Source organism: Haliotis cracherodii, unplaced genomic scaffold (genome assembly GCF_022045235.1).
Source record: "Haliotis cracherodii isolate W230 unplaced genomic scaffold, xgHalCrac1.p SCAF_5, whole genome shotgun sequence".
NCBI classification, from domain to species: Eukaryota; Metazoa; Mollusca; class Gastropoda; order Lepetellida; family Haliotidae; genus Haliotis; species Haliotis cracherodii.
Window position 1 is genome coordinate 67,727,591 of NW_027266308.1, and position 17,770 is coordinate 67,745,360.

The following is a 17,770-nucleotide window of genomic DNA, read 5'->3' on the forward strand; positions in this document are numbered from 1 at the left end:
TCAAGCACTCTCTCACTCGGGCAATCACTCACTCGGGCTCTCACTCACTCACTCACTCAGGTACTCTCTCACTCAGGCACTCACTCCCTCAAGCACTCTCTCACTCGGGCTCTCACTCACTCATTCAGGCACTCACTCACTCACTCACTCACTCAGGCACTCTCTCACTCAGGCACTCACTCACTCGGGCTCTCACTCACTCGGGCACTCACCAAGCACTCACTTAGGCTCTCTCCCGCTTAGGCACTCACTCAGGGTCTCTTACTCAGGCACTCACTCACTCAGGCTCTCTCTCAATCAGGCACTCACTCTTACTCAGGCACTAAAACCCTCTCACTCACTCTCTCTAAGACACTCTTAGAGAATCTCTCTGTGAGGCCGTTTTTATTGGAATCAAACTGGGATTCGAACATGTGACAAGCACATTCTGGAACGCCAGCCCGCGTCCCAGTAGTAGAAGTAGACGTCGTCGTCGTAGTAGTGGTAGTGGTAGTAGAGGCAATAGTAGTCCGCAATATTCCAGCAATAAGACGGCGGTCTGTATATAATCGAGTCTGGACCAGACAATCTAGTGATTGACATCATGAGCATTGATCCACGCAACTGGGATCGATGACATGCATCAATCAAGAGGCCTCGTACGGCAAGCATTGGTTGCTGAAGACCTATTCTGACCCGGATCTCTAGTCTATAGTAGTAGTAGTGGAAGTAGTAGTAGTAGTAGTAGTAGTAGTAGTAGTAGTAGTAGTAGTAGTAGTAGTCTGATTGATGGTAAATACTCGAGAACCAGATACCATTATAATGTCACGACTAACCTTATTTGGCGAAATTGAACCGATATTTAAACTAACTATATCGTAGCTAATCTTGAAATAGGCTATATAAACAGGACACGTGTCATATATGTAACTGGTTGTGCCACAAGTGAACTGCGGAAAACGAAACGGACTGGCCTTGAGAAATAATATATGTATTATATTCTAGCACTGACACTTGAAAAAGACTATTTCTGGACAGAGTCAGCTCACGCAGTTGGTCAGAGTATATTGGCCACATCCACCTTGACTAATTACTTTAGAAAGAGCAATGATGTCAGTGACGGCGAGAATGTTCAACCAATTAACTCTCAGATTGCCGCTTCACGTTGCATGCAAATCATGTGTGCACGTGCTGCACGGAGAAATATCATCCCACCCGTGACATTTCCCAACAACACGAAGACATGTACTGTTTTATCAGCTGATCTGATAAGACGCATACAGGGATTTATCGAGCATACAAGTCTACCGTTGTCGTAGTTGCCACGAAACTACGAGTAACTAGCGGCTTACGCTATACATTCATAAACATTCCCCGCGCCCGGCTTGGCTGGCAACCTGCCAAGAATTGGCATGTGCAACTTCGGTGCTGATGTTAGAGTTGTTACGATTAACCAATCAGATTACACGGCTCCCAGACCAGTCCATATACTTAGGAGGAGTAGCTTAACTATCCATGCGGACGAACTTGACCCAGTTACGGAAAATTACAAATCAAACTTTCTTGTTGTCAAGTATCCATCACGAAATAAGCTGTTTATATTGATTAGGGGCATGCCACTGTGAATACTGTTGTTAGTTTTGTTGGTATTGGTGTTTCACACGTTTGACCTATTTCTTCTGGAACCCATACCCCCTGTTAGAGAAATACCGAAACCCACCATTCAATATAGACCATAACAGCCCACCACAATCGCTGCAGACGAGTAAGGCTCGCAAGAAGGCAGAACTGACCGAACTCAAAGAAACATGGGACGGATTTAATATTTTTCCGGGATGAGTTTCAATTCTATATGATTTATCCGTCTTCTCAAAGGAGCTACGTGGCAACACGAGTGGTGTCACTTCTCCGCTTCTATGGGAAGTCAGTGATCGCTTTGAGGCGAGCGGTGGCCGAGCTGGCGAAGGGGCGTCTGAGAGTCAGAACCCAGGAGCTGATCTGGGGAAAGGACCACATTAGTTGGATATTACACATGACTTCCGCGGAAATGCTACGGTTTCTAACTCAAAAGCTTAAATCTCAGTCTATAAATGAAGTTCAACCATTTCCAGGGCAGGTGAGTGTCGCATTTTACAAACTATGCACACCCATCCCCCCTATTGTTGTTAATGAACTAGTCCGCCTCGTCGCTACGAGAACCTTGATACGCTTACTACTACGAGTGTGCGGCACGTTTTTGATGTCGACGTATTTTATGTGATTTGCGGTTTTCGCTGAATTGTGGAGTAGTAGATGTTACATGTGTTTTGTTTCCCGTTGGGAATTGTATGTATACTGTATAGGCGTAGTTAGAGACAGTTGTCATTCCCGGGGAAATGAAATTTATTCAAGTTAGACACCTGGTAAGACGACTTTTTGACAGCGACCACTTTCTTTGTTCTCGGTAAATATACTATTTATATTAGATGGGAGGAGCGGTCTGTTGTGCAGGCTAGGCTTATTTACATTACAAGATGACAGTTTAATAAAATGCATAGGAGCGTCTTTATTCAATTGTTATGATCACTTGTCCTTATAAACGCGTCTATCAGCTTTATTTATAGACATGTTGACGTACAGCAATTGCATGATCTGTAGTAAGTTCCGTCCAAATGACAGTGATAATTGCCTACCGAGTTATTCGGCTACCAGTAATGTTGCACCTCTTGAAATGTTCACTTATACAAGAGTATTGTGGAAATGGATTAAAAGAATATAATATCCTTGTCGTCTGCCAGCCCTGGCACGTGCAGCGCGGGTGAGACTGCGCGTGAGGCAATATCTGCTGGTGTCATCCTCTCCTCCTCTTTTGTTGAACAGACGGATGAGGAGGACAAGGATTCCGGAACCGAGTCGGATGATGAAAACGCACAATTCGAGGAGCTCGAGGACAGTAAGTAACAGTTGTATGTCGTAGTGATAACGTGTTGTATGACATGCCCTTATGCTGTGCAACTCTATCCCCAGTGTGCATGATAAGTCAATATGACAGTACCAGTGCACTTACCTACTCTGAATGTCAGAATGTGGACCATGCATACATATGTGTGAGTTCTGTGAGAATAATCAGCTATGATTGCTGAGGAATGTTATTTGAGTGAAAATGAAGGTAGCGTATCTTCCTTGCCTTGGCTGGATAGAATGGAATCATCTAGCTTCTGTTTAGATTTTTCTGTGCACACACTGGATGGTTTAAGCCTCCATACTGTACACACACCACAGTGAGCAGTCTTCCATGTGGTGAAGTGAAAGTACGTGTTTCTGTGGAGGGACCACCTGCTGTGTGTGTTTTATGCAATGGGTGCTTGTGGCTGATACAATCAATATTTTCTGGATGCAAAGGAACAATACACCATATTGCAATAGTTGATGAGATGGATGCTGGGGGATTTTACATCCATCATATTGCATTGGTGGCAGATGGTTGCTGGGGATGGGGGATTATACGTAATATTGTACTAGTGGCAGTGGTGATGGATGCAGGTGTATAATACATCATATTGCACCAGTGGCAGTGGTGATGGATGCAGGTGTATAATACATCATGTTACACTAGTGGTAGTGGTGATGCATGCAGGTGTATAATACATCATGTTGCACTAGTGGCAGTGGTGATGGATGCAGGTGTATAATACATCAAACTGCACTAGTGGCAGTGGTGATGGATGCAGATGTATAATACATCAAACTGCACTAGTGGCAGTGGTGATGGATGCAGGTGTATAATACACGTACATCAAACTGCACTAGTGGCAGTGGTGATGGATGCAGATGTATAATACATCATACTGCACTAGTGGCAGTGGTGATGGATGCAGGTGTATAATACATCATGTTGCACTAGTTGCAGTGGTGATTGATGCAAGGGAATGATAATACATTGTATTGCACTGTCACAGTTTGGGTGCAAGCATGATATTTCACACTGTTTTCCTGTTTTCATGCTTTGGTCATTTGATAAGTTTTCAATCAAGTGAAATACACAACCTTTGTTTGTGATAAAAGTCAGGATTTATGAAGTATATAATCTTCTATTCATATATACACATGGTGTATGACGAAATTTCGAGGTTTCTTCACATGCAAAATCAAAGTGATGTATTGGACCTCATGGAGTAATGACCAGTGTACTTTGTATCAACCATGACATATATGTTTATACAGACTGTAAGACTATGTTGTACCTACTGTGGTAATTGGACAATGCAGCGTACCTGTTAGACTGAATTTATCATTTATCAATTAAATAAATATTGATACACTAAATGCATGAAAGAAGTAATTCTAGAAATATACATCATACCTTGTCAAATACCAGTTCATAATGTTGTCAGAGAAATGATTTTTCTTCTAGATGTGAAGCAATGACTCACCCCTCTTTCCCCCCACCCCCATCCCCACCAGCTCCACCCCCACACTGTCAACCTGCCCATACCTACCTTTCTATACTGGCAACCAGGGAATAGCCTATCATTATATTTATTGTTGAGCTATTAAGAAGAAACACAACATATGCAGCTATGGGAATTGGCTGCCATAGGTAATGCAGAGTTAAAATGATACGAAAAGGGCGATATTTTTGCTGTGAGCTCCCACAAGCCAGTACACAAAGGCACAGTCCCCTTGCTCAGTAATCAGCTCCCAAGTTGGCAACCAGCCAAGCTCCTCGGAGTCGGTGGACTGACCGAATTCAAATACCTGAGCCTCTGGGCTTTGAGGCTTGCCCAACCTCTCCTTGTAGCGTGTAACGGCCACTGTTTACATCCATTGTTCATAATTGTAACGTTTGATTACATTGAATTTCTTGTAATAATTGTTTCATTCAATAATTAAATTATGTCCATAGTCCATATCTGAGGTATTCATTTATGCCAAAACATATTTCTTCTAGGTTGAATTGCCATTAAATGATTAATTTGTAAATTTTTTAAAGTCAGGATAGCGTGTGTGAGGTTCGTGTTAACTGTGAAGAAAGGAGACGTTGATTCACACATGTGACAAAAACAGTAGTTAAACCCTTGACACCTTAACGACATAGGCTCTTCATTATTATTGACATTAAGAGATGGTACTTGTTGTTACCCTGCCTGGGGTTCAGCATAATGGGGATAAAACAAGGACTGGTCAGCTTGGGAGTCCTATGAGGCTTGAGTGTACTATGTTTGAGTGGGATATTCATGTTGAACTACAGTTTCTCAGTGGGCTAACACTAAAAACTGGCATTAGTCTATACTAGTACAAGCAGACACACACACACGCATGCACGCACGCACACACACACACACACACACACACACACATGGCTATATAAGGGCAATAATCTTGGGTCACGACGCTAAACCCCATTTCACCTTATCATCAGTATTGGTTTCATACTTTCATATTGTGCCCGTGAAGATCCCGGGGTAGAATAGGTCTTCAGCAACCCAGGCTTGCCGTAACAGGTGACTATCCTTGTCGTGAGAGGCGACTGACAGGATCAGGTGGTCAGGCTCACTGACTGTGTTGATGTATGTCATCGTATCCCAATTTCGTCGGCGATGCTCATGATGTTAATCACTGGAATGTCTGGTCCAGACTCGATTATTTACAGACCGCCGTCATATAGCTGGAATATTGCTGAGAGCAAACAACGAACAACGACAAAGATATAAGGACAGTAATCTTGGTCCGTGACGTTAAACCCCATTTCACCTTACCTCATCAGTATTGGTTTCATAATTATTTTTATATAACTTTTTTATTAGAAAATCGGTAATGATTGAAGACATGTTTATTAGGAAGACATGGTGATTGGAAACCTTTATTATGCTTTGCATTATTGTTGTAATACTTTCCTTGTTTTTCTTATTCTGAATATTTGTTTCATTTCATGTATTAACTGAATGCTGTATGATATAAATGAGATTCAGCAATATAATTAAGGAGAGCTGACAATTAAACTGGTGATTTCTGGGACAAATAATCCTTTTGCTCTTAGGGAATATGAAATAGTCATGCATCGAGGGATATTATGTTACATACAAATTTAAGCTTAGACCCCGGATTATATATTATATACCAAATAATAAACAAATTTAGGCTTAGACCAGGGATTATATATTATATACCACATGATAAACAAATTTAGGCTTAGACCAGGGATTATATATTATATACCATATAATAAACAAATTTAGGCTTAGACCAGGGATTATATATTATATACCATGTAATATACAACTCTAGGTTTTGACCAGTTATTATGTATAATATACTATGTAATATACAAATTTAGGTTCAGACCGGGTATTATATATCATGAACAATATTTTATACAAATGTACCAGGTGTTGTGAGGACTGTGACATGCTCTAACAGTAGATATCACAAAGCATCTGATGTATGTGTCAAGCTCCAGAACTTGCAGCACATATGTATGCTCTAGTAAATAGTTGAACGTAATTGTGTTTATGGTTTTCAGTAAAACATATGTTTTATTTATTACTGTAAACATGTGATGTACAAATGTTGAATATAATTTAATGAATATTTGTTCCCATCAAAAGCCTCATAATTTATTGGTGAAAATGACAACGATTTTAGAGTTGGCAAATATATCACTGTTGAGGACATTCAAATAGAGAATTATTATTTGAATGCTGGATTGTGGTGAGTTAGTGAGTAAGTTGGGTTGAAATGTGGCCTGTGTGTTTGATAACATACCATACAGCACGTGACCAAGTCATAGTTGATTTGGGTGCATCATTTCACTTGGGATCTTTGCCAGAGTATCTTAAACTGATTTCAGTGATGCACATTTGATGTTTGTGTAATAAAAGTCACCTTTGTATTATGTAAGTAGATTAAGTGAGAAGGACATTTTTGAAAATCTGTTATTAAATAGCAGTGAAGATGTTAAATATGCTACGCATTGCTTTTTACATTTATAAAAACAAATGAAATTGATTTTATTATAAATACATTGTTTTCATGAATTAGGTATTTGCCGATATACAGATAAATTATTGCTGCATACACTATCAGGCCCCTATATAAAGATAGCAACTTGTAGAGAGATTGGGTGTTGGTGTACTTAAATTGTTTAGCCTACATATAACACAAAGATGTTAAATAATTTTGAATGCATGGAGATAAGTAAAAAATCAAAATGAAATTGATTTTATAATAAAAACATTGTTTTCATGTATTAAGTATTTACCAATATACAGATTAATTATTAGATATCAGGCCCCTATAAAAGCTAGCAACTTTTAGAGAGATTAGGTCATGGTGTACTTAAATGGTTTAGCCTACAAGTAACACAAAGGCCGGCTACAGAGAACGCAAGACACTTCCTTCCCATCTGATCAGCTTACATGGGAGGAGAACACAGGCTCTAATCAGTATATCGCTCCAACAGACAGCATGGTGGCAGGAAGATATATCAATTATGTACTACATATCTTCTCTTTTGTTGTGGCACAAGGAAGGACGACCATGTAGTTTTGACCATAATGAATAAGACATAAGATTTTCTGTTTCCTTAGCAAAGATTGTACAAAGTAGGTTATTACATGTAGGGTCATATACATTTATACGATGTACTACATGTGACACATTTTAGAATGAGGGATGCTACATTGAATGAGTGATACTACACCTATTTTGCTGGGGTGATATGATTGTCAAGTACTGCATGATGTTTAACCTATGAGAATTGTATACATTTGTTGCAATATGTTCTCTGTTATAGTCAGTTTCAGGCAAGGTGTGTAACACTGTTTCATTATGATGGGCTAAATGAGTCCTAAATACCCCTACTGATGAAAATAAAAAACAAGAAGACCAAATGTGACATGTTGTAAACAATTGTTACAAAAAATAGAAATGCATGTACTTTCTAGTCAATTACCCATAAGTCCCATAGTCCTTTCAGAAAACTGTTACAAATAGACCAGGGCCGACATGGGATGACGTAACAGTTTCGTTTTGTCAGTCATGGAATAAGCTTAGGCACAGCAAGTATTATACAGCCATAGTTTTCTCATGTACTATTGTTTAGCACTGTTGTCCAATCACTATTTGAATGTTCCAATAGTATTGCCAATAGCTGTATGGAGTCGCCTTCCACAAATGTTTTGTAAAAAGAGATTATGTATGTTTTTAGGATGTATGCAGAATGTGATGTTAGTTGCTTGTCTGAAGGCCAAGTCTAGTAAAATTGTGTTTGGTCTAGTCATCCCAGCTAGTAATAGTCCATATTAAAACACAAATGATTCTAGGAGGAAAGGTGAGGCAAAAAGACTAAAAAATATAAGTAACAGATTGTATATGGAGTACAATGTATTTTCTCCTGGTGAGTGGATTACAATGTACTTTGATCTCATGCAATAGCTAACTCAAGAAGAGTCACATCTGATAAACAACTGCTGCCTGTGTTCCAGCAAAGTAAGGATTAATTGTGAATGAACAGGGCAAAGAACTTCCTCTCCTAATTAAGTACTTTACTATGTCTTACATTAATACATTCATTAAGGACATCAAAGGGGCAGCAGGCAACAGGAAGTTGTAAATTCATGAAAAATGCAAAAAACGGCAATAACTCCATAAAAGACATAACAGCCTTGCGAAGTGAAATACTTCAGCGTTTTTCTCCATTAAAGATTGTGTGCAATTTCTCAATTAAGATTCTAAATAACCTTGACGCATGGGAGTGTCGTTCACAGTTTTATGACAGTAACTGCAATTTGATCGTGGGTGTGACATGGCTGGCTTTACAACAGGTGCTGGGCTTGCAATCGACTGCGTTAATACGTCCCAGTTATTTATACAGCCTGTTTGTGTAAGTTTAGGGACATGGTGAATATTTCCTGTTGCCACTGTTTTGCAGCCGTGCAGGCCGTGATAAGCAAGGCATTTTTACACAAGACAACCACTACACACACCGATATATACTACTCAAAAGAAGTTAAAGAACAGATTCTTTCATGTTACTGAGGTTAATCTGCCATGATGGATTAACTAATGTAATATAAAAGAATTGGGTGTTTTGTCCTTTGGGTTGTGTTTTTCACTGTAATTTTATGAATATGATTCAAGTAATAACCAAAGCAATATTTACGGTGATGAAGTGTTCTTGTTTCCGCAGTATGTTAGGAAGGCACGAATACTAGTGTTTGATATTGTTATATATATGGAGTGCTAGTTGGTCCTCTGGGAACAGTGCTCTCCACCGCCGATATAGTAAATGGTGAGCAGTGCCTTTGATGGCATCTTGGCATGCTACTACCGACTAGGCATCATCCACACGTTATTGTGTAAATCTTTATTGTAGGGAGAGATCTCAGTGGACTCCTTGTGTCGCCAACCCCAGCCTCTGGGCACGCTCCCAACATTTCTGATGGACAGGAATTCAGAGTAGGAGTGTGTGTGTGCGTGTGCGTGTGCGTGTGCGTTTGTGAGTGCGTGTGCGTGTGTGTGCCACCTTGTTCGGGATTATGGAATGAAGGACATTGAAGGAATATACTTTCAGTTTAAGTAGATTGCTATTAAATACATGTAAATTCTTCTTTTTTTTCCATTTACAATATAAGACTTGCTGACATCATTCTTGCTTGTTTTATCCTATAAGTTAGCAACCATATAATTATTTTTAACATATGGTATATATGTTACCCAAGGAAATGCTATTTTCCCAAGGAATTGCTATTTTCCCAAGGAAATGCTATGTATATGTGAGGCTAATTCAACAACACACACTAATTGTCTTATTCATTACTATAGAACACATTCAAATAAGGCTCACACAATTTCAAGGTCCATGAATTAACCTAGTACTGCTGCTAATGGTATGAAAAATGGGTAACATTGTGAAATGAAGAAAGCAAGCTTTTTAAAGTGCTCAATGTGATTTTCAAATGTACCTAGCATGTTTTTAACCCATAAAAAATATTTTGTTGTGGTGTATGTTTGATTGTTTATGAGGTGAGAGAGAGGCAGTGTTTGTGTGTGTGTTTGCAGTTGTGTGCTCTCCTACAACCCAAAGCAAAACCAGCTCCATTTACATTGTGTAAGGACAAAGTCTGGAGCACAGCAATGGCCACTTGTTCAGAGACACGGGGAAAGTGTCCCATTATGTGGTGCGTTTAGCGTGTGTTTGCACAAGTTGATGTACTGTTTATTGCCGACACCTGGCCTAAATAACCCTCTGCTGACCAGGCCATTACTTCACGGGGACAAACAGACCCCCTCCCCTGTGTGGACTGGATACTTTCCTTATGGTGAAAGTAACTGCTTGGAGATTGTTCTTTTTGGAAATTTCAGCTTTACAAATTTATGCATTTGTCAAAGTATAGCTGGCTGAATTTGCTCTGTTGCTATATGGCCCATGTTTGCAAAGAAGCGGGTACTTAGGTGACTCATATGCTACTCAAAACATGTTAAGGACACCGATTCCTTTATATTACTATATTTAGTCTGTTATGCCATAGTAAATGGTTCTTAACTTTGTTTTTGGAGTAGTATAGTAATATGCCCGGACATAAAGTAGTGTGAGCAAATCAGGAGTGGCCCTTAACTTTTTTTGAGTAGTATAGTTTTTGAAACTACAAACACCCCTAAATTGTAAATCAGGAAATTTAACATATGGGTTGTAATAACAGGGACAACTTGATTTTCATGTTTAAGTTTGAACACCTCATTGCTGATGCTGCAGTTACCACACATTACGCATGACATAATGAGTTTTGATAGTTTTTTTTTTAATGATTTTCCCCCCCAAAACACTGAAGCCCATAGAGGTGGGTGCATTATCCTTAGGTGCGAATGATACTCAAGAAAATATGGTATATAGTCATATACCATTGCTCTTTCTCAACATTATATAACACAGATCATCATCAACTAACTTGGTTGATGAAATAGGGTGTATCTATGCTCATGATATCAATCACTGGATTGTCTGGTCCAGACTTGATTATTTACAGATCGCCATCATATAGCTGGAATATTGCTGAGTGTGGCGTGAAACAACAAACAAACAAAATGAAATAGAAAAATATGTAAAGGGAAAACGTATGTTAACCTATAGGTCAATGACCTCCTCAGGGTGATTGACTACTGTCACATTGTGAGAGCTGCATTGTCACAACAGGGAGCACACGGGCATCAATTTACAAATTTATCCTTTAAGAGTCTGATCCCTAAACAAATTTATATAAATTGTGACTAAGAAGGCCAGTGATCAGAGGCAGTTGTGTGACAAGTTGCATAAACACCATCATACCGCTATGACAATCCCAATATTTTGTATCTCAAGGCCGAGTAATCCATATCCAAATCTTGCCTTCATGATGGACAAACAATGAAATCCCATATCTGCCCCTTGTCAGCCTCTACATGAGTCAAAGTCCTCTCTTGTTTATACTGTCCCGAATATTGCAAAGGAAAAAGGCATTCCCAATTCACATCAATTAAAAGAAGCTGGAGAAGGCCTGTATTAATACGCCATTGCCGTTCTAATGGAAGCAAAATTGTCATAAGAAAGGACTTCCTTTTAAGGCTCCGACAAGACGAGGGATGAGGGGAGCCTGACGATATTGATTGTTAAAGGCGAACACTCGGGAGCCAATCACTTTGTGTCATTTAGCTTGAGTGTCCTTCGTTGTGAGTGCAGCTCCAGGATGACTTACGGATTAATAAGCAAACACAGCAACAAACCGATCCTCGCTATTACATTTAAAGAGATGATGAAATAAAGATGGGTTTATTGCATCTGCAGCTGAGTTTGAGCTGACTCAAGACTATCAAGGAGTGAAATTTGAGTGTTTTCTCTTGGGGAAACTTCCTCTTAAGATGGTGATTTGCAATAATTCTGGGGAAAATTGGCCAAGTTTACACTAGCGTGATTGTGTTGTCCAGTGCTGCTACTGCATGTAGCCTTTGGCTTTCCCGCAATGACTGCTGATCCAGGGAAACATTGGGCTTCATTAAGAATATTGACAGTGCAGCTGGCTATTGCCCTATTGGGTAGTACAGTGGGTGAAGTAGTAGCCGTTACACTGAAGGCCTGGGTTCGATTCCCCAGGAGTATATTTCTGAAGCCAAATTTGTTGTTATTTCTGGATGTCCAAAAGTGATATAAAACCGAATACCCTGTTGAACCTTCCTGTTTATCATTTAAACATTATGTTGGACACATGACACTTATTATTTTATATATCAAAAGGACAAAATATGCCTTTGGCTGCAAAAACGCAGCTGTGAAAACTCATCTCCTTTGTCCACTGAAATACAAACCATGAAAAGTAAGCCATTGGTATCAAGTTCTATTAACTTACTAATAATTCATACAAGTGCTGTTACAAAAACAGTATTCCTTTCATTTTCTAATCATACATGACAGAGCTCTTATTTATAACAATTGGCAGGAAAGGAATCAGATTGTTTTACCACTATAAAGATCAGTGTTGTAAAAAAAGTAGCCTTGTTCCAATCCATGGATGTATAGTAATTCTATTCTTATAATAAGCATGTCTTGATAAGCAAACAGTTCGAAGGACGCCAGCCTGAAATAGTGACAACTTGTTCGTATTATTTAAATGATCTTTGAATGATTTAAGCTAATAATCATTTCCTTGAAGACTTGTGCAGTCTATTGATTGGAAAGGCTACCTTTATCCAACATTCCCATTCAGCCTGGGGACAGGTCATCTTGACAGCCATTTGAGGCAACATAGACTTAAGTACATTATTATGGTGTTATAAATCAAAGACAGGAGCAGTCCAATACTGCTTGGGTTTTCTTTAAACATTTCCTCTGAATATGAATAAATAATGAATAACATTTCTTTCACTGAACATGCGGAAGGTCTCCTCAATGAACCATAATAATTGCTCAGTCACACCCATGCACTGACACAAAGAAAGGACATGCATTGTACTCTCAAATAGGAGATTGGCTTGTCAGTGTATACATATAAGGACTTGATGTATGTGTTTATTTAAGCCTCTGTTCATGCTTCATGCTATTTATGAGACCTGTAAGGGACTGTCTCAATAGTTCCCTCAGCCACTAGATGAGAAATGTGCGATCAAGATTTTACCATACCACCACCCCACCGAGATTAAAACAGTGAATAGCCAGATACCCTTTCCTAGTTTATTATATTCATCATTCTGTCATAGGAATATCTGTCCTAAAGCTGGATAAAAATGTTGAAATATTGAAGATCCGGGGTAAAAAGGGTATTTTAGAAGATCACTATATGAAAGTTGCAAAAAGTTCTAGTACAGTTGGGTTCTCAATAAGACTGCATGGTATTGGTGGTACACTAGTGAACAGTGATACAAACCTATACTAATGTGTATTGTAGAGCTGAGTGTCACCTGTTATCTTGCGATACGAATCGTATCATGATACGGACTGACGATACTGCTGGCATCACGATACACCACATCAAATAGTAAGAAATGATGAAATCACTGAAATAAAGCTCTAAAACCTCTTTCGTCATACATTTATGTATTGATATCTCGAAAACTTCAAAAAGAAAACCACAAGAACAAAACCGTTTTAAATGAAAGGATGGTTATTAAATGTAACAGTTAGTCGGGACGTCCTCAGCTACCACGTCCTTGTGTTCTGCCATGCTTACAGGTGGTGTGATACTACTTTTGCTATTAAGGGAGGTCACTCTGTTACTTCCTGTTCTATTTATAGCATATTGCGATCTCACAAACTGATTATTCAAGTATCATGTGTACCTAAGTATCGATGATATCATAAGTATTGGTGAATCGTTACAGCCCAAATTTATTGTGATAAAATTTTAATGAGTTGGTTTATTGAGAAATTAAGTAAATAAGTGTATTTCTTTGGATTTATCAATAAAGGGGGACATACGTAGGGACATGTTTGGTATTTTAAAAAATTAAGGCCAGTTTGAAAAACACACATTCGCCAGCACCACTCAACGTCACTTCCACCAGCACAGCCAAAATATGGCCTAAAGGGTTGTTACTGTTTGACAATCGTCGCAGCCAACAATATCTCGTGCACACACGCCGACTGTTATTTTTTTGTCACTTTCTTCCATCCCTAGAATTCTCATTGTATAATTGGATCCAAAGGTGCGAATTAGGGTATTGCATCATCTATTGTGATAAGTTTTTATAAGAATTTCTCCCAATTTTTGACAATTATTTTGAAATTATTTTCCTCCTTCAGATTTAGACGAGGACCGGACCCATCATGACACGTCCAGCTACGGGTCGGCGTCCCCTGTGAACCATCCTCCCAGCCCGGTGTCGGTGGGCTTCGGGGAGATGGACGGCATGAGAACACATGAACTTACTGTCAATAGTTTGGACTCGATCAGCTACACCTCAGACTTAGATGGACATGGGTGGGATTTTGAAAGACATAGCTCAGAAGAGGAACTTATTGAAATAAATAACCGTGATGGTGTTGCCGAGAAGAGGAAGTGGTCACAAGTGAATCGTGGGAGTGTTGGTGACAGTGCTGGATCCTCAGACGAAGAAGTGCGTGAACTCCTTAAACCTCAACCGGTTGTACTCAGTGCTTCCCCACCCTCGGGTGTTCAAAAACTCCACTCCTCACCACAGGCCAAGTTCTTTCTTGCCAATGTGAGTCCCACAGCAGTCGTGGCAGCCATATCGCCACGGAAACGGCACAGACAACTCTCTACCTCTGATTGTCCAACTGATTTGGATCCCAAAACTGTGATTCAGAGGCCCTGTCTCGACTTTGAAAAAATGCAGGTGAGTAATGATAATAATTATGTTTGCATCTCTCCAAACAAAATATCACACTCCAAACACTATATCACACTCCAAAGACTATATCACACTCCAAAGACTATATCAAGCGCCAAACACTATATCATGCTCCAAACACTATATCACGCTCCAAACACTACATCACACTTCAAGCACACAATCTAACAAATGAACACGACATAATTATGGGATGTACTTTACAATTGTATTGCTGTTGGCTCTTGTATTGTATTGAAAGTTTTGTCTCTGCTGTACAAAGCTTCACTAGCAGTTCATATGATAAATATTACATGATTCTGATATACATTCTGTTATGAGGTATATTGAGGCATCAGGATTCTGATACGATACATATTGCACAATCACGATTCTGATATGATGCATATTGCACAATCAGGATTCTGATGTGATGCATATTGTACGATCAGGATTCTGATATGATGCATACTGCATTGTCCAGATTCTGATGTTATACATATGTGATAAGATTTATGTTACAGTACACAAACATTGTGGTATCTTTTCAGTTCAAACTGTGAAAGTCTACATTTACCTTTTATCATAGTTTGTGACAATTCCACCTTGTAAATGATTGCATCACAGCTGCAGCTGTGTATTGCATATCATCACGTATCAACCCCATAAACAAAATCAGCAGAGTAGTCTATCTCTTCACTGTGAATAGGACATGAAAGAGAGGACAGTCTTTATGGCCACTTGTTAACCACATCAAAACAGTCCAACAAGTCTTTTGGGTCATGCTGAATAATGTAAGATTAAGTTACAGGCCTACATCTTTTGATGACTGATCTTTTGAACTTGGATGGTATACTTAATGTTGCCCAGCCAGAGATAAGGCTCCCAGTTTGTATGTGGAACAGATAACCATCAAGGTTACTGAAAAGGTAGGCACGGATTCAAGACTTGGTACAATCAGCCGAATCACCTGCTGCACAGTGTCAGATGGCAGTGCACTAGGTAATCCTGGGGTCTAAATCACTGGGACTGGTTGTACTTGCAAATAAACAGTGTGAGATAATGGGCACAGATTACCCTGACACTGGGGAGATGGTCCACAGGATACCTCCATCTCATGTCCGTCAGATAGCCAGATATCTGGTCAGGCAGACTGCCTCTGGGCTTTGTGCGTTTACTTACCAGGATTATTTAGATGATGCCGGGTCACTCACAGGCTATGGAAACATGAAAAAAAGCTTTGTATAGATTGCTGGGTTCTTCTTTCGGGGTCGATTCCCCCTGTTAGTGGGGCCAGATCCCTTTATTGTATGTTTGATCACCGAGTTGGACTCTGCATGTGCATACTATGTTTGTTTGGATTCATCTTCAAAGATATCCATGTGCTGACTTAGCGAGCTGCTCAACATGGCTGGAGAGATACGTGCTTGTGATCCAGATATCTGGCATACCTTGTTTGGACAGACATCCTATAAAAAGTAAAAAAGAATTGACCATTGTTTTTAAGTATTATGTTTAGTGTCAAATTTATTGCTGATGTTTATCCATGGACTTTCAAGTGATATTGTTTATCCATGTGAACGGTATGGATTGTCCCTATCCATGTAATATCTAAAAGATATTGCCTGTTCATGCAATAGCTAAATGATACTGTCTATCTATGTGATACCGTATTGATTGTACCTATCCATGTAATATCTAAAAAAGATATTGCCTGTTCATGTTATAGCTAAATGATATTGTCTATCTGTGTGATACCGTATTGATTGTACCTATCCATGTAATATCTAAATGATATTGCCTGTTCATGCAATAGCTAAATGATATCATTTTTCTATGTGATACCATATTGATTGTACCTATCCATGTAATATCTAAATGATATTGCCTGTTCATGCAATAGCTAAATGATATCGTTTTTCTATGTGATACCATATTGATTGTACCTATCCATGTAATATCTAAATGATATAGCCGGTTCATGCAATAGCTAAATGATATTGTCTATCCATGTGATACTGAGTTGATAAGGCGTATTCATGTGATATTTAATTCAACATATCCATGAATTATTTGTATGGATTGTCTATTAGTCATGGAAACAAACATGGTACAAAAAGTTAAAATATTCATTTTTTCATAAACTTTTTTTCTTTAGTGTAAAATATTACCCGTTTACTGATCTGACACATCTAATACATCACAGGATTTGCCAATGCATAAAAGAGAACATCGTGTAGTTTATGTAGCTTCCTTTATAGCAGGGTAGGGTTTTAGTGTACTTTATTATGTCGGTTTGAGCGTTGTCCCATGTTTATCCTGGTGTGTGATATTGCCTATCGAGGCATTATTTAGTAAACAAACTGATCTACAGCATTGTTGCTGTGTAAGGAGCGGTTCTAAAGCAATCAAGAGTCATTGTAAGTATGTGTTCATGAATAAATATTAAAACGTTATTGTTGACACATGGATGACAAAGTCATAAAAGTGGTGTCTACTCACACATGATAAGGCCTTAAACAATCAGGCACTTTTACCTTTTGACAACAAAATCTCTTTGGGGTAAGTGATTTGTTTTCCTCTCCCCAGGTTGTCTTTGGTCTTTGTCAGCTGTCAGAGTTATAGCACAGTGGTTGCAGCATTTCATGTGCTCCAAACCTGTGTTTGATTCAAACATTGGTACTATGACTGAAGTCTACATTTTCTGCTCCCTCCTAGACTCTGCTGGAATATTTCTACAAACCGCATTTATCCAAGTCTCCCAGACCCTAGAGAATAAATTCAAAAATGAATCCTACTCAAGTCTAGGCTGCTCAATTTGGATTTTATTTTTCAGTTTGTAAATATATATTTTAAAATAAGATAGGCCTAAGGTTATTTCTGGGACTCAGTGTTAGTCTGTGTTTCCCACTGGCACATTTTTTGTCAAGCAAAAATATAGTGGTTACAGTGTTAATAATAAGACCAGAAAAACATTACTAGTCCAAAATAAGCC

The 17,770-nt window shown here is 39.0% G+C and overlaps 1 protein-coding gene across 1 annotated transcript in view; it reads left to right on the top strand.

Annotated features, from left to right (window-relative positions):
* Window positions 1–1,745: 1,745 nt before the first annotated feature.
* LOC139442128 (uncharacterized) overlaps window positions 1,746–17,770 on the top strand; it is a 68,302-nt gene continuing 52,277 nt past the window's right edge. Inside the window, exons 1-3 of the mRNA XM_071222930.1 lie at window positions 1,746–2,095; window positions 2,839–2,911; window positions 14,228–14,781. Of these exons, the coding sequence (XP_071079031.1) occupies window positions 1,832–2,095; window positions 2,839–2,911; window positions 14,228–14,781 (891 nt within the window). The 5' untranslated portion in view covers window positions 1,746–1,831. The remainder of the gene's footprint in view (window positions 2,096–2,838; window positions 2,912–14,227; window positions 14,782–17,770) is intronic.